This window comes from Topomyia yanbarensis, chromosome 3, assembly GCF_030247195.1.
Source record: "Topomyia yanbarensis strain Yona2022 chromosome 3, ASM3024719v1, whole genome shotgun sequence".
NCBI lineage: Eukaryota > Metazoa > Arthropoda > Insecta > Diptera > Culicidae > Topomyia > Topomyia yanbarensis.
Window position 1 is genome coordinate 295,947,087 of NC_080672.1, and position 25,629 is coordinate 295,972,715.

The window sequence follows — 25,629 nt, forward strand, 5'->3', positions numbered from 1 at the left end:
CGAATCCTATTTCTAGGAGTAAAACCTTACAAGTGTTCCACGTGTGGCAAGGCTTTTGCACAGCAGGCAAACATGGTCAAGCATCAGATGCTTCATACCGGTAAATCTTAGATCGTTTAAGTTGAATAGATTACTGTACTCGCAGATATCTTCCTTGGTCTGTTAAATTGAGAAGAAATCAAGTACCATTTTATCGCGGATAAATTACAATTGTTCGACTGTTTCTTCTAATAAACGAAAATTTGATAGAAAAGCAAAAAACTCGATATTTCGATTTCATTTTTTACTAACATTGTGCTCTTTTTTCTATCCTTAATTTGTGCCTTCCTGAAATATTGTTTTATTGTTTCTTTTTTTTCCAAACTCTCGATGCATTGAAATACACACGATTGTTACAATCAAACTGAAATTGCAGGAGTGAAACCGTACAAATGCCCAACCTGTGATAAAGCTTTTGCTCAGCAGGCGAACATGATGAAGCATCAGATGCTCCACACCGGTAATAATCGAATTCCTTATATTTCTGTTATCTTTATGTTTCTTGGGGGCCAACAAAAACGATTCTATGACATGACCCCGAATTCCATCGTTTCGGACGTCGCGTTTGTTTGCAATACATTACCCTGGATTTGTTTTATTTGATAACATTCCGCATCATTGCATATATGCATCGGGAATGATGCAGTCATATAAATGTACTGTGGTAAATTGTCGGAGTAGTAAAATGTACTCGTGGAAAGATATGTCGACTTAACCGTAGAGTGCTCCTTTTAAATTCTAAACGAATTTTATTTTGAATTTGGCTATACAAAATTTGCTCTCTGCTGTTCATTACTACTCGTAGGAACATTGTACGGTTATTTGTTATTGGGGATTCCGGGTTCTATCATAGAATGGTTAGTCTTAGCAATATTTCAGGGAAGCGGTTCATATTATCGTAATAGCAATTTTAATATGGCAATAGTTCAAACATATATCCTGTAATATTTAATCATGTTCTCCTTGTTCAATGAAAGTTGACAATAAAAAGGGCTTAGTTATGACAGTTTCACTCGATTAGAATAGATCACAAACCGCCAGGTCCCTATAATATTGCTAGACTTTATACTTGTGTTTGTATATGTTCACACCAGCAGGCCCCTTGGGCCTAATGGTGGCTCCTTATATACGCTTTGCAAAAAAGGTAACAAGTTTCACTCATTTCTACCAACTTAACAGGACTAAAACCGTATAAGTGCAACACGTGCGGTAAAGCCTTTGCGCAGCAGGCCAACATGGTTAAACATCAGATGCTTCATACGGGTAATATATTATGTTACTATAGGTTTAAATTATTAAGATAAATCTAACACATGCTTCGACGAACGCTATGGTGCAACCATTATGTAATTAGGACAAGTAATTGACACAATATTGGTCTTCAATTTATGTTAGTAATTGCGTTTCCCTAATATGTTTGCACCATATAACGTTTGAGTTCTATCACTCTATACTATATATGAAACGAATAAGCATCAGATTATAAGCGGTTAAGGAAAAACGATAAATTAATCTGCATCAAACCAAATTATACCTCAATGCACTCCAAAAATCTCACTTGAGGAAATATCTTACCACACTTCCTTTTTTCGCGTCCCCAGGTATTAAACCGTATAAATGCAATACGTGTGGCAAAGCTTTCGCACAGCAAGCCAACATGGTCAAACATCAGATGCTTCATACCGGTAATCTTTTTTATTTGTCCTTTTCTAATAACAGACATGGCACGCCTGGTTTATCATAATAACTGACTATAGGGATACTGCTCTAATAATCTCGTTCAATCATCAAAGTAAATACCTACTAGGATGAAATTGAATTATTTTGCAGTTGGTGCAAATTTAAATACAAAAAGATTATCCGTCATCGATATCCAGGTGTTTCGTCATCTGTTAGGTTCTATTTATAGGATTTGGTGTAACTGTTTGAACCTGCTAGTAGTATCCAACACAAAATCTTTATCAGCTAATATAGGAAGGTATCGACTACTGCACATGAGTTTAGTGAGGCGTGTTGTGTATTTTTTAACTATTCAAATAGTCACTCTTCGTTTGACCAACAGCGTTTCATGCGTACTCATGTTCCATCCTTAATCCGTCCAAAGATGAAGAGTAGATGAAAATGTATGAAATTTTTATTGATTTTTATTACCGTTTCAGAGACATGTTCTTAAGCTTGATATTTTTTGAGAAACAGCCGAGTAAACCTTTAAGTGTACCTATTTTTAGAATATTAAACTAATTGATCTACTCCATGTTACTTATCAGTGTTGTTGTTGAAATTGTGTACTACCAATATCCTTTAAAAATCTTTTAAACCCGACTCATGCGTAATACTGTCTGAGCAGAGAGTTACAATTAACACCGTTTCCTTGACAAATTGTGCAAAGATTGAGCGATTTCCTACCATGAGTATAGAAAGATTTGTGCTGCTCAAGTATTCCATCTATTCAGTGTCTCCTAAATTGATATCAGAGCAGCCCTAAATTATATGATGGAAATTTACATCACTGCCGATTATGAGTATCACAGTACGATACAACCCTTTTAATATCATCAGAAAGGAATTATATATTATGCGATAAACATGCCAGTCATATTGACTCTGACAACACAAATATAGCGGGTTGTTAGGTCGGATAAGATATGCATTTTTTCCAGCACATCACTTTTTGATTTTATTTTTTGATTGTAAATTTTGTTTGGGAATAAGTATGAAAACACTATCTTTTTGTATTTCCATTCATACAGAACGCTATTTCATTCAAACTGAAAAACCAATAATATAAAATATAAAAAGTTTGTCCGAAATGTGGTTAACAACTTTGCCAAAAACTGTAATTAGCTACGTTATTTAATGAAAATGTTATTACAATTTTAAGATTGCAGCGTTAAATTAATCGCTGATATTTATTAACCCCTTCATGCGCAACTTTTTTCTAGTGCATGTAGGGTTTCCAAGCTATTTTTTCTTAACAACGGTGTAGTCAAGAAACACAAAAAGCCCTTTTTCACAAAAGATAGGCGCTTCCCTGGCAGTGCCAGAAGTTGCTCAATTTTCACATTCCAATGCTCAATACAATTCTGCTACAATATTTACAATAGTTCACTTGCGTGGAAAAGACAGTCTAAATTGATAAGTTTCATCAGTTTTCAGTAATATTGCTACATAACGAAGATTTATGAAATATTAATTTTCCGTCGTCAACTTAAACTGTCAAAGCAGATCCTTGCAACTGTTAATACTCAAATGAAAGGCAATAGTCACATTTATTAGCCTTACTTGTGAGCAAATCTTACCTCAAACCAATGTTATGGCTGTTTAAAAACGTTGTTATCCAAAAACAACATCGGCATGAATGCGTTAATTCTGTCAACACCACACACTCAATTCGGCTCGGCAATTTCCCAACAGCCGTGTGGTCTGCAAATTAAGAAACTGATATCTCAGTAAAGTGAGATTTGTTAGTTGATTTTTGGTGAAATATTTTCTGAGTATCAGCTATGAAACGTCACTTTTACTGAGATATCAGCCAAAAAATTGTTTACCGAAATTTCAGCTGTTGAGATTTCGACAAAAGTTGCGAAAAAAGCTGAATCTCAGTAGAAAAAATTAAGTGTGCAACAATCCTAAACATCTCAGAATATGTTTGTCGTAAATACTTGGTGTCTTCGACAGAATTTTTCAGTGATTTTTCTGCCTCACATGAAATTAACTACTAACTACTACTACTAACGTCAGATATTCCCTTACACAACATTACACTCATGACACTCCGTGCACAACTAACCAATTTTAGTCCCACCAGCCATTTGGTCCTCGGCATGGAGACATAAGGAGTCTTTTTTTCAGTCACCAATTCCAACATGGGAGCAGGAATCCAGTGAATCGACTCTTGGCTGAGATTCTTCAACCCGTCGGATGCCATACGGCCGCTTGTTCGGAGCAAGATAACTGACTGTTTTGTTATATCCCTAGACAAAGCCTTATAAACTTTTATCATTTAGTATAAATTTTCTTTAAAGGAAAGTGGAAAATTTAAAGAAAAAAGAAAATTTTTGCATATTTACTATCTTTAAGATAAGAAGAAATATACGCTCAAGAAAGGAATCACTCGAGTCCGGTTTAGTTCGTCTGCTAGAGACCATCACACGGATTTTTACGTGATGCCCTCAAAATTGCAAATAAACAATTGCTAATTTGAAAAAAAAGTCGCACCCTGAAAGTTTCGTTGGATTAGTCCATTGATGCATTATTTAAAATTAAAATTTTCGCGTAAATTTACCGTAACAGAATCCAATTTCAAAACCTTCATTCAACTTCAAGCTAACTGAAGTTTTACGCAGTATCGAATGTCTTCAGAACATTGGAAATATAATTTTATTCATCAACCAACCATTCATTTCAATGTCGACAGATTATAATAGCAAAAGTTGACATCAAAAGCTACATCGAACATCAAAATTACAGCAAGTTGACATTTGATTTTATGTTGATGTCAGTATCAAATTGTAATTTTATTTTGATCTCAGTTTCAGTTTTTCAAAATATCCCGATTAGAATGCAATCATAACAGGATGCAATTTTCGTAGTAAACTGTGATATAAATCTGGTCTCATTAGTAATTGAAATAACAGATAATTAAAACAATAGCTCGAAATATAGTTTTGAAATGTTTCTGTTATGTGTTTCTGATCGGGATCATATCAAATTTGGATTTTATTTTGCTATACTTACATACTCTGCGTTTCTTAGAATGTTTTATGTTTCTGTGCCATAACATCAAATTAAATACGTATTTTGTTATCAACAAGAAATTTCAACATCTTAATAAGTTTTTAATTAGCTCTCACTGATAGCAGAAATAGTTTTCTGTTTCATGTTATAGTCTGCTCTCAACATCATAGTATCAGATTTAGTTTTTAATTTGATATCAAACTGGTTTTAATCGTGCAGTTCAGTTAAACAGTCTATTATTCGAAATCAATTAATTGCAAACATGTTTTAAGTGTTGGACACTACTCAAGCACACTTATTAATTTTAATTAGGATTAGTAATTTTCCAATTCCACAGTTTTGTACTGCACAATGGTATTCCCATTTATGATCAAGCTTTAAATTAGATCTTGCAAAAATATCTTCGTTCATTAAAGTGGTACTTTCCTCGATTGGTCCTTTCTATATCTCAAAGAGTCGATTTCTTCATTATCGCTTAGCACTTAAGCCAGGTTTAAACGTACTGGTGAACCTGGTTTAAAAGTTAAGCGAGGGTGAAGAAATCGGCCCTAAACTTCTTTATTTGAAGCCTCTTGAACTTTTTCGGACAAACTGCCTGTCGGAAGAATACACATTTTAATAATTTAATAACCATGTATCAGCATGTTGTAGTAACGACCCTTAAAGATCTATAGGTTCAGAAGCTATTGACTTGATATCTAAATAAGTGCATTTTATCAGAAATCAGTAGCGACTGGCTCAAATGGCACGTTCTCCTTCCATCTACGGTTCCCATGTTCATCGGAGATTTGTACCTTGCCGTGATTTGCCTTTTCATCATTTTACTGACGGGAGGAATTGGGGAAATGGTATGGTTGGGGATGAGGAAAATAACGACACAGAGAACATAGACAATACGGAAGTATTCTTTACTTCCAAGGGAATAATTGACACTTCTCGATAAGCGGTTGATAATGAGATAGCTAACAGAACGACAACGCAGGTCACCTAGGTTCGATTCCCAACCGCGCACATTTTTCCAAAAGAGATTTCTCTAACTTAAAAAGCGTCGAATGACCCTAAGATTAAAACCTCCACAATCAAAATAAAAAACGCTTTGCTCTCCCGCCTTCTCCAATTTTCATTAAAACCGGTTCAGTTTTATTCGTTACACGGAGAACCGAACAATACCATTCCTACCTACTGAAACCGGGGATGAGAAAGAGGAGGGATTGAAAAGAGAGATTTAAAAGATCATCGCCAGATTCAGCGCAATCGAAGTGATCCTTCTCCAACCTTGCTTGCACTCGATAAGTATAGAGACTAGAAGACTCTATATAACGAGCCGAAGCGTTGTACTTTTTTCTTTGATTTTTTATCAACATTTTTTACCCATTTTAAAGAGATTAGAAGAAGCACGGTTCTTGCGACTGGTCGGTATTAAGTCAGACCAAATAAAGTCACAAAACAGCAAAAAATGAGAAATAGACAGAAAAAATGAACCGGAGACGGTGTCATTCAATACAGATTGAACACACTTGGAAAAGATATGTCCTCAAGCAGGAATCGAACCTGCGATATCCCGGTCTCTAGTTGGGTGCGCCATCGAAAAACGGGGATGATGCATCACAGATTCCCAACAATATGATCCCCGCCACAGTCTCAATACATACACTACCCTTCTATATAGGGAATGCCATAGAACATGGGGCAAATATGCTTATAACGGCAGTACAGTAAGCAGACCGTTCTACCCCCAGTTCCTCTCATAAGCGAATCGCCACCGCCCATTCTCTTTCCCATTGGACACGTTCCGAAAAACCTTGAAAAAAGGTAAAAAAGACTCACGTCAAAACAAGGAATATATGTAAATTCCATCAACGGCTGGTTCTGTCGTTAGCATGGGTCAATGGACTTTGAGGGCAGACTTCAACACGCTTTCCTATAGCTTTGTCACCATCAAAAGTCTGACGGTGTCAAAGCTAGCTAATAGGAAGCAAAACGATGAAAATAAAAAATCTCAAACCTGAACGTGATCCACAGGAGCTAAAAATAGACTAACGAGTGAATTCTGTCTGAGAAAGGGCGGTGACGATTCTCTTATCACTGTAGTATCGCTGGATTCCTCGTAGATCGTAAAGGGGACGTCACTTCATGCTTGACGTGGTGGCAAACTACCAAAATAATCATCAGCCCAGGGAACTGAATTTCGGAATATCCGAAATCCGAGCTAAATGTGCCCGCATTACTTTCAATGTGATTCGTAGGTCATATGATTGATGTAATTTGATGAGCCATATGTCGAGAGTGATAAAAAGATGGGCAGGTAATGTCAGAGACATAACCGAAATGAAATAGAATACACTTAGGCTATTAATTCGAATGCAATTTTTGATATCTTCTGCATTAAAATCAGCTATTTCGATATTTGTTATGATGTACTGTGCCCGGTTGTTGTGGTGCATTTTACCTCTGCACAGGTGCGTTTTGCCCTGCCCATTTTCCAAAGAGCAATTTATAATGATTTTGAAAAATTGGATATGTTTCATGTTCCTGATTTTTTTGCAAAGCGATTTTGATTTCAGAGTACAATGTTGGCAAAATGATATCATTAATTAAATTCTCCCAATTGATGGTCTATAGCTAAGTTATGATTATATTTTCTTAGGAGTGTATTTTACCTCATCTACCTCTACATACGCTTGCATTACATTCACATAAATCACTTGCGACACATTTCAGCAAATGGAATCTTGGTCATACCTCGAAAATTTCAAACGTGCACCCGAGACACATGCGTGGCAAAATTCAAATGTTAGGTTTGTTCCAAAGTTTCAAGTGGGTAATGACCAACTTGATTGTTTTCAAGTGGATATTACTACCTTTACTACCCACATTACCCACCGGCCCTGATTATTGATTATTGCAGTACACATATGGGACCCCTCCCCCATCGTAGCATTTCGTCACAAACCTATAAAAACCCCCTGATAATTACGTAGCTTGACGGTGACTCGCCCCCCTCCCCCCCCCCCCTCTGTCACCGCAAATTAAAAAAAAATTAAAAACGATGTTAGTTATTCCCCTTTAAAATGCTACGTAGCCTGACATGACCACCTACCCCTCCCCCCCCCTCCGTCGTCACACATCATCACAAAATGCAAAACTCCACCCTCCCCCATATAATGCTACGTCATTTATGGATGATCCCTATGTATAGTGGGATCAAAATGCATTCGTCTTGCTGAATATTTTTAGAAATAGGCCACTTTAAAGTATGGCATGTGCAAATTAAGCACACTCTTAATTTTTTCTACCAAATCTCAGTTTTTTAGCATCTTTTGCCAAAATCTCAACAGCTGAGATCTCAGTAAACATTTTTTTTGCTGATATCTCAGAAAAAGTGGCATTTGATAGCTGAAACTTGGAAAATACTTCACTGAAAATCAGCAAACAAATTTCACTTTACTGAGATATCAGTTTCTAAATTTACTGACGACACAGTTGTTGGGAAATTACCGAGCTGAATTGAGAGTGTAAATTAGGGGCTAAATTAGATAACAAATAGTTTTTAGACTTAATGTAAGCTGAACTCACTCCACAGTTAAGAGCCAGCAGAAGGGCATTTGCGCGTGGAATGTCATCATTAGAGAGTTAAGGCGAATACCACAATTAACCCAAAGTACACATTTTCCTGTAATAGCTAATAATAAGACAAAGAGATAGCCCCTAGAGGGTCAAATGTTTTTTAGCCAAATCTTGCTTCAATTAAAAGTTTTGATCAGGTTACTACCACTAGGGATCTCAAACCGTTACACCAAATCCTGGCACTATTATCAGTATGTTAAGTTCTATTTTTCTTGCTTTTCCGCGTTTAGGAGTGAAACCCTACAAATGCTCAGTATGCGGTAAAGCATTCGCACAGCAAGCCAACATGGTAAAACATCAGATGCTCCACAGCGGTAATTTGTTCATTTGTATGTGCATTATTTGTTAACTGATTCACCTTTCAACTTCCATGTTAAAATTTGGTACTGACTGTCGACGCTCGATCAGGAATCAAGCCATATAAATGTCCAACTTGCGATAAAGCTTTTGCCCAACAGGCTAACATGGTCAAGCATCAAATGCTGCACACTGGTAAATAATATTTCACCTATCTTACTCGTATACATATGCCTTTTGCATTCATAACGTAGTAACATCTTTCATTAACACCGTCCAGTTCTTGGCTTCATACTATATTACCGTTGATGAGCATCAGATCGGGTTTTCTCACCTAAATGCGAAATTTCCGAAAATGTGTGTACCAAAATAATAAACAGTTTAATGTTTCGAAATCAGTTCGATTTGATGCTCATCCGTTTCATACACCATACGATGCGTAGACTAACCTTTCCTCTTACTCGTTTATTGGCACCAGGCGAAAAACCGTTCAAATGCAAAAGCTGTGATAAAGCATTCTCACAACGTGCCAATCTCAAGAAGCACGAGATGGTCCACCTTGGAATACGTCCGCACACCTGTCCATTGTGCTCCAAATCGTACTCGCAATATTCAAACCTTAAGAAGCACTTACTGGTCCACCAGAAGCAGTCAATGAAGCAGCAGCAGAACGGACAAGTGATGGTGTGAGTATTGCGTTTCTAGCACTATTTGTATGATAACTCCTTAACCCAAATGATGACTCTTTCACATTTATTATTGAATTACGATGATAATTTGTAAGTTTGGTTCATACTGATTAATTTTGTCTGAGTTGTACAAACGCGTCATTCAAATTAGTCTAGTTTAACCCTGGTAACTTCTCTTCCAGGATTCTGTACAACTGTCAAACATGCAAAATGCAGTTTGAAAACATTCTCGAATTTGAACGGCACACAAAGCAATGTAACGAATTAAACAATGGCAGTCACGGTTTGAAGCTGGAAAATATCAATATAAAGAGCGAAATTGACATTGACGGCAGTTCCAGTTCAGGAATGCCCCAACACATCACTATTCCGCACAGTCAACCGCAACCTCCCATGCACGTACCCTCTGCGATACTGACCTCAGTGATCTCATCATCCTCTGCAGTGTCCAATGCTCACACTCTAAGTACTGCGCATGCTAACCACCATCCAGGTGTACATCCACAACATCCTCAACCGCAACATACACCACCGGCGCAACATCAGCAGCAGCAACAACAACAACAAGGCATTCATCATCAACAACCTCCCCCATCCCATCAACATCACCCATCTCTCCAGCAGCAGCATAATCTTCCAATCCATCTTCAGCAGCAGCTATCACACCACCTAATATCTTCCCACCTCCCGCACCAGGATCACGGAGCAACTGATCTGCACCATCAGGTCAACTTCCACCATCCTCACATACCGCATATTCCTAACCTACCGCACAAAATCCTTTCGCCTCTGTTCCACATTCCTCCATTTAATAATAACCACAGCACATAATGGAACGCTAACAAGGGATCATCAACGGCTGGTGGATCCCTAACGGCTGCTGAAACGGCTTCGGCTACTTCGACGATTGTGGCCAAGACTGAACCAACTTCGCCGCAGTAGCAGTTGAGCCTTGACATTGATAGACTTTGTAAAGGTAGAACACCAGTACTATTGCAGTGCAAACATCACCATAGTAATGGCCCTGTCTGCGGTAACATCAAATCAAAACATGTACTAATGCAGCAAACTAGTGACGTATGATCAAAAGTGGCACGTGCTGACACTGAATATACTCAGAGAGTATTATATAGATAGACTATTAAGGGCAAAGTTGAGTGTTTTAAATGCAACTTTTTATTAGTTTCTAGAATTGCAAAGATGTACGCTTTTAAGTTTGTCATCCAATAAACAACGACATTGTTGTCTAATAGGGAAATTATGTAGTAGTGTGTTGGTTCCAGCTGTGCTCTGTGTTGTTGCCATCGACGTAGCAGACGACAAGATACAGCTCATGTTGACAAGTATCGGTCAGTTGGAAATTTTGCGAAAAGTAAGGACACTTGGGCGTCAAGTTGCTTTACAGCGAAATATGTTGGCATCAGCGTATGTAGATCACTACCTTCATGTGATTTCCCAGATAAAGATGTACTAAAGCTTGAAAACATTCTATGTTTTAGATGGGAAATGTCTTGTGATCAGTCTAAGAACCATAGACATCACCAATTGCTCATTTTCAACGGATCATTTCAATGACTGTATGTTCTTTGTCCTAGATATCGGTTCCAGATAAGTCATTCAGAAATCATTTACTTGAAATGGTACGATCAGCATATTAGTCGAAGATGTTACATGGGATGAAAAGCTTGAAAAAAGGCCCTAATCAGATGATAAAGAGGATCCTCAAAGAGAAGATTTTTTTTATTATCCGCTAAAAACCTTAAAAAAGTCTAAAAAATGATTGCCTATAAATATGATGATGATGGTAAAGGACAGATTCATAAAATCACATGATCACTTGAATTGTGCGTGTATTATAACGATAAATGGGTTAGTACGTGGATAAATTTAGAACAACGAAATGTCATCACAGTTGAAATCCCTGCAAATGGAACTATCTAGACTAGATGAACATGCTCGAAAGAAATGTAAATTCGAATCGGGCTCGTCCCAAACTCAATTCTACCATAAATTAGTTATGGGATGTGCATTTTAGACTTAGTTGCATCAGAATATGACACTAACTTACTGACATGAGTAAGCTAGCATCGGATTGACGCTTCGAAAACGAAAACACTATTTGAGTTTCTGAGCAAACCCCTAATCCTTCGTGATGTCCTGCAAGAAAAGAAGTTCTGATGAAGCTGATGAGACTTAATGAAGTCAAAACATGGTTTAGCTATATTTCTCCTTAGTGGAGAATTTTTTTGGCAAAAACTATTTTTTCTCCGCTATGGAGAAAATTGTTTTTAACCACATTTGCGCTTAAGGGCACAAAACCTATAACTAAACTAGTTATGGAATTTATGTTTCAACTTCGTCTCATCAAAATCCGACATTAACTTCGTGACAGGACTATAAGCTAGCACCGGATTCATGCAAGCTCCGAAAACGAAAACACTTTGTGTATCTGAGCAAATCCCTAGTCCTGCGTGATGTCCCGCAAGAATTCCAATCAATGACTTCAACAGAAATAGCAGACGCTGCTCGAAGTAAGGCGATCAAATGGGTGAAATGTGAGACGATAAGATTTGGACAATGACAATAATAGGCCAAACATTTAAGGGCCTTGTCGCTCCGCTCCGTCGGACTTAAACTATTTGAAGCCCCTATGTTTGAGTAATCCGGGCAAACGAGTGGATCACAGGTTTGTTTGCGAGAGGTCGCCGCTTCCGACGGCGGGTCGGCGGACACCTCGTCCAGGAGATCCTCAGCGGCTTTACACCGCTTCGGATCCTTGGCCTCGGTTATGCGGTTACCCGCATCATATTGGCTTCGCCGCATGCACTAGAGCAATGTAACAACCGAAAAATGTTTGTAGCAAGCGGTTATATTAAGCCTGCCTTTTTATGCTTCTTCGAATATTTTAAAGTGACGTATATTACAGGGCGAAGCACCTTTTTGTGATTCGGCCTTTTGTAGTAGGTTAGAACATCTTCGCCCTTTTGTGTTTCGGCTTTTGGAGGTTCAGCCTTTTGTACCGTTCTCGTTCGAATCGCCATCTCTTTAGTTTTGGTCGTCTGAACAACGACTCTTAAAACTATAATGCAATTACCTTATTGCTGGACAGTAACAACAGGATATGAACTTCCATGTTCTAATTCCCAACAAGAATGTTTCAATGCGTTGAATAGTAGCCAATTAGCCATAGAGAAATTGAGTTTACATTTCGAAGTAGTATTAGTATCTAACGAAAAAAACCTTTTTCATAATTTTATAGATTGCGCCCATAGATTATGTGCTTATATGAATCCCAAGTCATAATCTTTTGTCTGTTATTCAACTCGCAAAAATTGACAAGACTAGTTCGGGGTCAATGAAGTCAATCCTTTTGCATACCTTGGTCAATTCGTACAACCTTTCATTTCATATTAAACCGAAATATTCGTACACTCAAATAATGTGTTAAATTAGTTGAGTTGATTTTTACATAAAGTCAATAGCTAGGGCCGTGAATAGTGGCAAGGCTTAAAATACAGAGCTTTGTTATCGGAGCAGAATTCTATAATTATAACAGACAACCTTGTTCGAGTCTGCTGTACCACGCACAAAATCGCAATGATTTTGAGTTGAAACGCAGTTCCATTTCTATCTAGCAAATGAGTAGTTCATTTCATGGTATCAAGCAACAAAACTAACTATAGATTCTTTATCAGTGTAAGCAGCTGGTATTGTGCAGCTATGCTTCTTTAACAGCAACAATACTTCGGAAGTCATCTTATGATGCATTCCTGTCCCGAAAGAATTCTTAACTGCATCAATGTATAATGGCTGGGACAACACATGTGGCCAGACAAATAACTTTTTCCAACTACAATGAATTCGGACAATTTGTAATACATACTCCGTTTAAAATATATTAGACAGAATGATAAGTTATGCGAGATAAAAGCTTATTCACTGCGGCCAAAACGTCAGTATTTGTTCGCTATTTGCTTATAAAATCGTTTATCGCCATTTTCTTAAAAAATCGTTTAATAATACAGTTTTATTGTTTATGTACTAGCTTGTCAGATTAATTACATCTTTGTGGGATGCATTGCCACCCTGTAGGCAACGTGAAAGTGACATACTTAAAATGTATCATAAAACTCAAACCTGAAATTATTTCTGGTCTATTCTGGCGTGCATATGCAAAACTTGTCAAGTTACAACGTATTCAGCTCTGCAAAAAAAAAATCTTATCAGTATGAAAAGATTAATCCACCCTAAACATAAAACAAGTTGCTGTCATTTCTTCCAATGTAAACATTAAACATAACATTTGCATCATGACTACCATGAAAACCTAGTCGCTTGGAAGGGTGCCGATGCAGTGCCATAGGCTACGGTACACAATTCCAGAACCTGTGATAGTTGTGATAGATAAGGTGTCCAAAAGATTCGCAGGAATTGTCGATCTGGCTTCGCGTGAAGTACATGGCGGTACATTTTTGATACGTCTCCAGAAAAACGTTACTTTGAACTTTCGGAAGTGCAGAACGATGAAATGCAGATCATCTTGTACTACGGGTCCAACTTATAGCACTCTGTTTATGGACAGCTCGGATAGAGATATCCCGACACCTAGGGCGGGACTTGTTGACACGAAAAAATCTAACGTCAAATGCAGCCAGGGGGAACTGTCAAATGCAGCGAGTTCATTTAAAATATGTGAACCAGATAGAGTAGATATGTGTGCTGAAAAAAAGAAAACATCTATCCGCATGTCCCGTCCCAGCTTGACACTAGCGTCGAACACGTCCATATTTCGTACACGAGCTTGACGGTCGCAGTACCGCGTGGTGCGGCATATAGACCGCAAGTTGGTTTGTTGGATCGTGATCTAGTGGCAGTCTCCAAGAGCCTGTACTCTTGTAGGTGCTCCACATATTGTGCTTGGAGTTTTAGCTTGCGGACGAGTCGATTATCCAGCATCAGAAACCTGCAAAATTCCCAAGTGGGAAAAATTTTGGACAAGACCAATTTTTTGTGCATGAGGGCACATACCTTACATAAAGTATGGTTTTTTGTTTTAGTGTTTCGGATTCTCCTCGTCAGTAACTAGCACCATCTGGGTGTCCAGTTAGACTATGTATCTGAACTAGTACCCAAATTATGAAACCTCTTAAGGGTCAGAGCACGACAATTATTCAGTTGGTTGGAGTTTTCCTTGAACGGTAGCTTAACAATGAATCTTCCGCTCACATCTTCGTATGGTGAAAGAAAGTGTGCTTCGAATACTAAGTTTTCGTCGAATGTTTGGGGACGTCCGGCACTTCGATCTTCAATGGTGGCATGGTTGGCTTGTATGGACACGTTGACAATTTGGGGTGAAGACGATACCGGACACTATCCATCCGAAACGTGTATCTCACAACAGCGGAAGGTCATCTACCAGCCTGATCTAACTCTGCTTCAATATCTCGAAGAATAGCTCGGCACCTATCAGCAAGTCCACCATATCTGGTGTGTCGAACCGTTCCACAGGAGAGGTCCTAATGTTCGATGTTGATCTTAGCCGATGAGATCATACGTATCACTTCCGGTGTTACCAGCCACTCGAGACTGGCGTTATAATTGGATACTCGGAACTGAATCTTCAGCGTTACATTGTAACGTGCGAGGATACGCATGGAATTGACACCAGTAATCGGATCATTCGCAGGTTTTGTCGGCAAAGTCAGGCGATTAGTTAACTCTTCTGTCGCGAAATTCACCTGGGAGCCACTGTCCAATAGGACGCGCATGAAAAGCGTTGATTCTTCTTATCGAATACACGTACCACTGCAACAGTACCGTCTTGGTCACTGGGCGAAGTTAGAGGAGTAGATGGTGGACACAGGTGGGTCCACGGTAGCAGGATTCTTCTACTCCGTCGTGGGTAGAATCGAAACAGCCAAAATCGCTGGTGAGTTTGTTACTGACTCCGCGGGAGGGGTAACAATCGTTTTCGTATCTTGGCTAGGTACCCCATCGTTCGTCGTGCAGCAGCGTATGATGTCGACGGTGGCACGTACGACGCGGCTTATCAGAGGGACAATCTCTACAGCGGGGTGCCCGTATGCAAGCAGTTAAAGCAAACACCTGCGACTCGAATTCTTTCCTTCCTCTGGGAAAGTTTCAGATTGTTTAATGCTGTACACTGAATGTTTCGATGAGCGCCACCACAAACTTTGCATGCTTGCGTCATATTGGTGGAAGCTAAATGACTTCTCTTGAAGATTTCTCGGAAGTTGCTGGAACTGTCCTGGCTTCTGCCCTACATGGTTAACTGTATAGAAGGCTGTATCATAGTTTACGAAAATATCGCGCCTGGACACTACAAATTCGATGGTCTGCGTATACTTGGGAAGTTGACATTTATGGGTTCCTTCCCAGACTTTTCTAGTTAATTTTCGAGCACTGAGATAACCAAACATACAATCATGTGTTCCGAAACACTAATTATTTCCTGTTCGAGGTATCAGAGGTCTTCGACGTGGCGGGTAGCTTCACCCAGGAGTGCTCGTTGCTCTTTTTGGGATTCTGATGTCATCTTCTTCAGTCTCAACAAACCTCAGATGTGAGATTTCACGATAATTCGTTGGTTCTCGTAGCCGCCCGTCAAAATATCCCAAGCGTGGCCGTAGTCACCCTCACTTAGAAGCTTGAAGTCCAGCACACGAGCAGCTTCACCTAGTTGAGGTGATAGAGTTTAATGGAATCACTATCCCCCGAATTGGTCATCATGGATTGATTACTGATCTTGGAATATGGCCTTAAACATGGGCCATGCGGTGTAATTTCCAGCGAGCGTTGGAATCGGTGCTTTTAGAGGCTGTTGCTGGTTGAACAACTTCTGGGGCGGTTGGACTGTTTGGAGGAAGCGTGGCATCAGCTTTTGCCCCCGATATTAGCTCTTCGTTCACATTGGATACGCCATAGTGTAGATTCTTGTGATCCGCATTTTCCAATTCTTATTCCTTGAATGCTCTATTCGGTATCAGTCCCACTATTTTAGTGTGGAGTTGGCTATACTCGCTGTAGGTAGCCGACAGACCCTTACTTACCCTACCGTTCATGCTAGAGCCTTGTTGTCTCTTCCTGTATGCAGAAGCCGTCTCTACTCCACTCGGTACATTGCTGCTTGTCGCCAGCCTCGCAGTCTTCGAAGGGTCCGCAGGTCGTTCTCTATCTGGTTGATCCACCGTGCTCGCTGTGCGCCCCGTCTTCTTGTCAATCCAAGCTCGGGATGGGAGGTCCACATTGTCGTCTCTAGAACCTCTTCCTCTCATGTATTTTTTCTTCGAAACGTTGATGGCAAGTCCAATCCTGCTGGCTTCAGCGTTTAGTCTGATGTACGTTTCCGACATCTCCTCAAAGTTCAATGTCGTCGGCGAAGCCAAGAAGCTGGACAGACTTCCTGAAGATCGAACCACTAGTGTCTATCTCCTCTCTCCTTATTACACCTTGCCGTAGCTATCTCGATCGATTGTGTGATATGCCGATTTGAACTCGATGAACAAATGATGTGTGGGTACGTTGTATTCGCGGCACTTCTGCAGAACCTGAGGAATCGCGAATATTTGGTCCGTGGTGGCGCGAGAACCCATGAATCCCGCTTGGTAGTGCCTCACGACTCCCTTGCAAATGGTGACAATCGACGGCAAAGAATTTGGGAGAAGACCTTGTAGGCGGCGCTAAGTAGTGTGATCGCGCGTAGTTGCAGCAATCCAACTTGTCACCCTTTTTGTAGATTGGGCAAACGACACCCTCTATCCACTCATCCGGAAGTCTCCTCCTCCCAAATTTTGGCGATTACTCAGTGCAGCACTCTAGTCACCGTATTTCAATAACTCGCTGGGTAGTTGATCTACACCGGCAGCTTTGTTTTTCAGCCGACCGATCTCCTCCTTGACTTCTTGGAGATCAGTGGCCGGAAGTCTATCGTCTTCTGCGCCATACCGCCTTCGTCCTCTGCTGCTTCACCGTTGAGGTGCTCGTCATAGTACTGCTTCCACCTCTCAATCACCTCACACTCGTTCGTAAGAAGGTTACCATCTAAGTCCCTGCACATATCGGCTTGCGGAACGTAGCCTTTGCGCGAACTGTTCAGCTTCTCGTAGAACTTCCGTGTGTCGTTTACGCTGTACAGTTGTTCCATCGCTTCGGGATCTCGTTCCTCCTGTTGGCGCTTCTTTCTCCGGATGACCGAGATTTGCCTGTTCCGTGCTTATTTGTATCGCTCCACATTCTGTCTCGTTCCGTGCTGCAGCATCCTCGCCCGTGCTGCATTCTTCTCCTCTATTAACTGCTTACATTCATCATCGAACCAGTCGTTTCCTCGATTCGGAATCGCTGTACCTAGTGCCGCTATATCAGTACTTCCTATGGCGAAACGGATCTCCCTCCACCCATCTTCAAGAGTAGCTGCACCCAGCTGTTCTTCCGCGGGTAGTGCTGCTTCCAGCCGTAGTCTTGGGCAACCCTGGCGTCCCGAAGTTGCGCGATGGTGAGCCTTGGCGTCCGACTACAAGTGTTGTATACCGTCGAGAGTTTTGAGCGCATGCATACTGCAACTAGGTAATGGTCCGAATCTATATTCGCACTGCGGTAGGTACGAACGTTGGTGATATCAGAGTAGAATCGCCCGTCGATTAGAACGTGATCGATTTGGTTTTCGGTGCGTTGGTCAGGTGATCTCCAGGTGGCTTTGTGGATATCTTTGCGGGGGATGAAGGTACTTCGGACTAGCATGCCACGGGAGGCTGCAAAGTTCACGCATCATTGGCCGTTGTCATTCGATACGGTATGCAAGTTGTTTGGCCCGATTACCGGTCTAAACATTACATCCCGTCCTACCTGAGCGTTCATATCGCCGATGACGATTTTGACGTCCCGTTGCGAACAGCCATCGTACACCTCCTCCAGCTTCGCATAGAACGCTTCCTTTTCGTTGTCGGGTCTTCCATCCTGTGGGGAGTGTACATTGATGATGCTGTAGTTGAAGAAACGGTCTTTGGTCCTCAACTTACACATCATTGCGTTGACAGGAGTGAGTCCATGCAATCGCAGCCGGCGGTCTATCTCATATTCTTTCTTAAGTAATTCCATCCATTGCTGCTTCCCGCTCGTTAAATCCGTGAAATGATCCGGTAGAACTTCCAACGGATGCAAGTTCTTGGTACTGTTGATCAACGCTCTCGTTTTCATTACCACCGGCATTTTCCACTATTCTTTTCCCTTTCCGCACTTTTTTTTCGACAAACATGCACTTTTTTATGCGTTTTAGAACCGTTTCTCGTCGCGAACACGCATAAGTTGCACATACTTTTTCCGTTCAAATGCGCACGAAATATCCCGATCATTCACGTCGACTTTACTTGCTTTTGGTACTCAAAACAGCAGCGGGAGCACTTTTCTGTGTCAGTTTTCGTTAACTTTTCGGAGTAGCTTGTCTCGAGCTTCATTATCGCTCACAAACTAAAAACGTCGATGACGCGGACAGTCAGCGGTTCGATCCAGGTACGATCATCACTGGAATCTACTTTTCTTTGCAACATGTTGCAAATTGCGACAGTGAATCTTCCGGAAGGCACTTCGCAACAAAGCAGTGTACACTATAACCACAGCGAATCATAACTCAAAATCTCGCCACCAATCATTTTGAAATTTCTCTCACTTCGTTGCCCAGGTAACTACGGGAGCTCTTTACAAATTTTTTATTATAATTGTTACATTAAAATGTTTATTGATATTTTTAACGAAAATCGGATTTTTAATTAGATAAATTCAATAAAAGATCGAGAAAAAAACTAATCCCTCCCGTAATTACATGAGGAACGATGTGAAGAACTGTGCGAAATTTCAAAAACGTCCAGGAGAAGTTTTTTTGTTTCATTTAGAGAGGATATAATCTAAGGGGGCATTCGGAACTTTTTCTAGTTAGAAAAATGTTTACGGTAGGGACATTTCAGAGATTCTAACAAATTACTTTCAGTTCTGAATGATCAGAAATCTGGACATAAATTCTCCACTTATAATTTAAAGACAATGGTTGTATTTCTTTTTCTAAATTTTTTTTGTGGAACCTTATTGTCACTATGCATAACTGTCCTATGTGCTATTTGATTACCTATACACATGGGACGATTATGGGTAGAGCACCAGTTTAAAACCGTATAGCGACGATGTTCGAGAATGTCATCGCTGTTAACCCTATACATGTCAACAGAGTTGGTATCTTTCAGCGTGCTATGAAAGAAATATGTATGACTGGTTTTTCATACAATATGGATCACACTGGAAAAATGTAGAATAAATAATAATGTGACCAAGAAAAATATAGAGAAGAGCCGATTCTTAAAAACATGCGAAACTTGTGATATTTTCCGGTCGTGTCGCGTGCAAAATCTCGACAGGTTTTTTTACTGAATCTTTTAGTGTTGTTTCTAACGAATCAGACATCAAATTACAACCGAAATAAAATTATATTTGAGCTAAACACCATTTTTAGTACTGAACCCATAGCAGCCTATACGTTTTAGTCCCGGTAACAGATTTAGCCCTCGTGCAATGGGTTGAAGCTTCAATGAAACATCATTTAAAACATCCCATTTTTTAGTTAACCAATCATGTGCTGAACGTAAAATTCATACATTATGAATACATTATAGGAACAAAAATTTAAATTTCTACAGCATTAGGAACAATATAAGAAAAGGAAAAGCTTAGAGTTTTAGAAAGTAGTCAGTTATTCAGCTATGAAATAGAACCACATACAATGAAAAATTAAAAAAAACCCTGAACCAACGCATGCTAGTTCGCGCTATGCCATGATGGTTTCAAGCCGTAGCTTACTGGTACTGTACAGTGGGCGTACGAATTTCAAACCAGCAGACTGTAAGTTAGTGGCTTGCTTGTCTCGCCCTCACCATCAATAAATACTAATCGTTTAGTAGTTATGACTAACGAAAGTAAAGCCACTTCAGGCTACAGTTCCTAAAAGAATGGTAAATACGATCGCAATTGCTACTAGGCAGGCTGTCGCGAGAGAAGACAATTGAAAATAGAGAGCAAAGCATCGAATACTCTCTTGATTTAGTATTTTTGTAATACCTAATTTTAGTCAGCTAAAGTCGCATCTGGATTACGATCTCTTACCTTATTTTACATCGTCGCGTGGTCGCTTGATCTCACCACACACTTCCTCGCTGTGTAAACAATCGGACGAGTTTGTCGTTATCTGTTTTCGTAGATTATAATTTTGCCATTCTCCAAGAAAGATTTAGAAACATTTTGCTCCTACTTGTGCTAGTCTTCGGAAGGGTGAAAAAATAACGAAATGATAATTCGATGAATGTTTTGTGTAGCATGGTTAAAGAAAATATATTTCGCCTACATTCACTAACAGTAGATGTACAACACATAGAAGTGCGTAAAATAAAACAAAAAGATAGACTGCTTCTAAAAAAACAAAGAAAAGGTTATGATGATTATACAGTTAGCTTCAAATAAGAATTAGTTCGTTACATCGAGATGAGTGCTTCGAATGAAAAAGCCGTGAAAGATTAATAAAAAGAACTGAAATTCTATGACGATGGCGAATATTCGAGCGGAGGGCCTTCTAATGTTGGAATCACTTGATCAGCTCGATGGTTACAAGTATGCTCGTTTTTGTTTGACACTGAAATCTTAGCGCTTCCAAACTATTGAGTTGTTTTAGGCCTTAATTCGTCATCGTTGAGAGAAAAATTGAGCACAGTTAGAAGCTAAAGTAAAAAAGTTGCATCATTCGAGATCTAACAATATGGTGAAAAAATGCAGGAAAGTTTTAATTTACTCCACAAAAACAACCAGTTCTTGTTTTGAATCACGACGAATCCTTTTTCTCCTGAAAAATTTTCTTGCATTCTCTAAAACGATAGCAAGATTTAAACTATGATCCAGTTCGTTCGAAAAGTCAATTCATCGCTATGAAGATGGAAGCTCGTTTACACCAGCATCAAAGTTCTACAAAATGCAGCAACTTTCAATTTTCATCGTATTTGATGATTATCAACTGACATTCGATCCCTTTGTCAATCAATGGTCGGAAGATTCAAAAATATGACTGAAGCAGATGATTTCGTTAGATTTTTTATTATAATGCTAATAAAAGCCGTACCGTTAGGATAACACGTATAAATGGACATACATACATACATACATACACACACATTAATATGCTTGTGCTCAAAAGTCTTCCAACGTTTAGTTACATTATACACACACGAAAAAAAAACAGCGCATCTTCCTCTCTAAAATTCAAACAATCCTGTTTGATATTACTATCGTACATGGCTCAGCTCTTTCTTTCTACCGATACACTGGAGACTCGACGTGAAACAGGTTTTCATCGATCCTCTACAGAAATCAGGTTTAAGTTACTGTTACTAACATTAGCCATTAGCAAGTAGAGCTGTTGGAAAAACTAACACTCAACAGTTAACTACGATTAGAACCAGCCCATTACTGAAACACACACACACTTAATGCATATACGTATAGTAAATAGGATTTAAAATAATTGCCCCATTGGCAATTGTAGCGATGATTGAATGTGTATAAAAAGCAAATGAAACAAGTAGAACTTAGCAAACACAACTCCATTAGCAGTAATCAAAAATATCTATATCGCCACAATCATTCATGAAGAAAATGATGATGTTGAATAAAGTGTGGAAACACAAACTCATATACACACAATGCTAAAAGGTGATAGACATGTTAGAAAGTCATTTATATAAGGAAAAGAAAAGGCAAGGAGAATGTTAATTTGTTAACACAAGTGCTTGAATAGGAATATATCAGACGAAACGAACCGTGGTTGGTGTAAAAGTCCAGCAGATGGAAGCTTCCAAGAACTCCCGGATGTGTAGACACATGGACCACAATAATTGGCTGTTGAATAGAGAGTGTTACCTTTAATTAACTGATAGATGATGGTTAGACTAGAAACAGAGGAACAAGTACAGAGAGAGATATAAGTCAGTCTGGAAAAGCAGAGAAGCAGTACTGTTCAAAACAGTTTGCGAAGCGATAAACTCAGTGCAAAAAGGTAAAATCTTTAGTAGAAGAACGAAACAGAATGTTTTATTGAAAACGAGAAGTAATACTTTTTATGTTATTTTTTAAGAAGCAAGTCAAAGATGCAGGTGAACTGTTGATGTGAAAAGTAAAAAGCTAGAGTTTAATTACGTTGGCAGGTTATATCTGATTCAATACGCAGTGCGACATAGCTTAAGTTTGATGCTATACTACTCCCCAGTTTTTTTGTATACACTGAACGAAATGTTACTTCACAGATAAAAAGCACGCACATGTTAACAAACAACCGCGTGCTGTTAGGCAATACATTTTGATACGTTCTTTGGATGCTGTGTTAAGCTCAAAACGATTCGTTAAGCGTAATTTGAGAGATGGAATAGTATAGATTTCTCATTCTTTTTATTACACCTTCCTATTATTGCTACGATACACAATCAAATAAAATTTACTTATAGAAGCCAATAGTCATTTAGAGCGTGTATGTTTTGTATCCGAAAGTTTCGCAAATCTATATAGTTATACGAATAGTCAACTCTATTGTCACTTCCCGGTCCCATGAGGTTTTTGTCTATTTACGGGCTATTTCTTTAGTCAGGCTTGACTTTTAAACCAGGTTTAAGGCACCTGAATTTAAAGTTGAGCGTGGGTGAACAAATCAACCCTTAGTTGTTTAATCACTGATGGTTGCAGTTTTAATCCTTATTAAATCTTTGATTTGTTTTAAACCTTGGGGTCGTATTCGTCTCTTTTTTCGCGTCAACTCTATGTGCGGGTTTGGGAATCGAACCCAAATGAGTTGCATACAAGGCAATCGATTGAAACTAATAAAACTATTTTTTCGCTTGAGCTTGTGCGACCACCCCTGGCTGCTACTCCGTTATCGATCAGGTCTAGCTGAAGTTGCAGAGGGAATCAGAATCAATGGAACATACCCAGTTTTCTGCACTTCTGCTAGAAAGTGCAAAAACGGTGCAGTTTCACTGCACTCCACTTAGAGGTGTGCGCCGATGCATTTTTAATCGGCGGCGGCGTAAGCGACATTTTTGGCCGGCGGCGTTGGCGGCGTCACGCCGTTGGACCCTACCGGCGGCGGCGCGCCGGCGTGTATCGGCGTGACGAATATTGACGCCAATTCTTGACTGTACAATTCCTTTCCCAAATTTTCGGTTTCTATTGTAACAGACTTCACAGCACATACAAACAAACGTTACAGCTTAAAGAAAATCTAAAAAATCATCGCTCACGATGTACTAGCGACATCTGTTGAACACATTGCACAAAATATAATTCTCGCAACCATATCAATTTTTTTTTTCAACTGAAGCTCCAATAGTACCCACCCTGCTTGCCAAATGCAAGATAATAAATGAAAGGTGGAACTAATTTTACAGTTGTAAAATTTGAAGAATGAAATAAAAAAATTGTCGATGTCGCATACTACGACTTCGCATGAAATAATGATTGCAATGGACAAATTTGAAGAGTGCAGAGTAACGACTGTATTTCAATGACCCATAATAATTATTTATTGTTCTATATTTGGGAAATTAAGCAACGGTAAATCAATTTTTGTTTTGTTTGAGGAAATTAATTGTTGTTGACGTTTCATTGTTTTTTGTTTCTATTTAGTCATCTTTACCGTAAGCCCGGGGACAATTGACAGCTCCCATATATTGAATTCATAAGCAAATTTTGGGGGTGATTTGGTGATGTCATGGCGGCTCGAATGGAGCAAAATTTGAAAAAGGCGCATCCCATTTATTGTTTTCCATATCTGTGGAAAATAATCAATTTAAGCATTTCTATCATTTTTTTGCTGCTAGAATTCTGATAAAAACACAAATTCTATTCAAAACGAATTGTTAAGCTTGATGGTGATGTACTTTCATTGGCCAAAATGTTTTTCATTTACAATTCTCGAAATAAAAAGCACCAATGATTTAACGATTTCAAACTTCACACAACAAGAAAACCAAAACATGTTTAGGAAGGAAGAGAGCCGGTTGTTAAAAACAGACTTCCAGCTAAATATTAATAAGATTTATGTAACTTTGCTGACGGTTTTCAGTTAGGGATAAATTTATTCTCTAATAATAGTTTTCTTTATTGGGGGGGAAGGAGATGAGTTGCTTCTCTAATCTTCCGGTCATCACATCGCATGCTTTGGTATTGTTAGTATGAATAACAAACATGAAGATGTGACACAAGGCGCCAACAGCGCACTAACATCCTGTCAATCCTATTTTTCATTGGATTGTCTGCTCTAAATATATCACCAGGGGACCATTCATAAATGATGTTGGATATTGACAATAGGGGAAGAGCGTCACGTAACGAGATAAAAACTAAAAATGAATTTTAGACGTATCAGCGGATCAGGGATAAAAAACGAACAACATTGCTTATGAATGGCCCCCACACAAAGAATATTCCATAACGAATATCACGTAACATCGGTGACAGAGCATTGGGATCAAGGCCAAGTCCCCCCTGGATCGTGCAAAACTGAGAAGCAACATCAATTTAGGCACAGATAGCAGACGTCCATTTATTTTCATTTTGTTTTGTTTTGTCTTTTCATTTGTTTATCCTGCTATGATGTCTAAATCGATCGAGCGTGACGGCCAAGGAAACGAAAAGCCAGTAGCCCAAACAGACCAGGAACAGGAGGGAGGACTACGAACAAGGGAACGGACAACAGAGAAGAAATCGTTTACCTATTTATTATAACTACGATACTAATCACAATTATTTTGCTTTTCTTGTTTCGTTTCAGCAAACCAAAATCTATACGGACTAGCACATACGAACAGTTAGGCTTTGTAGGTTCTCATCTTGACATAGTCTAGATGGGCGGATGAACGTCTGCCGGGGGGTGGGCTGAGAAATGACAATGACACTGTACGAAAGGGCGCTGGGCCTGTGGCCTTCGACTGGCATGGTCCATTCTCATTGATTCGGAAGTCTTCTTGGCTGGTTGGTAGATATGTGCTCCTACTTGCAAGTTGATCAATTCGCTTGGGTGGGGGACATGTGGATCCTACTAGTTGTCGACTCTTTTGATCGTGAGTATGAGGCTAGTTCAGGAAAGGAGTGCAGGACTGGCACCTAAGAGATAGTTAATTATTCAGAACTTGTTCTTATGATTATT

At 39.4% G+C, this 25,629-nt stretch overlaps 1 protein-coding gene across 10 annotated transcripts in view; it reads left to right on the plus strand.

Annotated features, from left to right (window-relative positions):
• LOC131693730 (zinc finger protein 271-like) overlaps positions 1-22,941 on the plus strand; it is a 45,416-nt gene extending 22,475 nt beyond the window's left edge. For 4 of the 10 annotated variants that reach the window (XM_058981823.1, XM_058981825.1, XM_058981824.1 and 1 more), the window contains 8 exons: positions 17-100; positions 416-499; positions 1,219-1,302; positions 1,641-1,724; positions 8,634-8,717; positions 8,812-8,895; positions 9,179-9,386; positions 9,572-22,941. In XM_058981823.1, coding sequence (XP_058837806.1) covers positions 17-100; positions 416-499; positions 1,219-1,302; positions 1,641-1,724; positions 8,634-8,717; positions 8,812-8,895; positions 9,179-9,386; positions 9,572-10,220 — 1,361 coding nt within the window. In that variant the 3' untranslated portion in view covers positions 10,221-22,941. The remainder of the gene's footprint in view (positions 1-16; positions 101-415; positions 500-1,218; positions 1,303-1,640; positions 1,725-8,633; positions 8,718-8,811; positions 8,896-9,178; positions 9,387-9,571) is intronic. The other 6 variants (XM_058981826.1, XM_058981830.1, XM_058981829.1 and 3 more) reach the window with 4 other exon arrangements.
• The last annotated feature ends 2,688 nt before the right edge of the window (positions 22,942-25,629 follow it).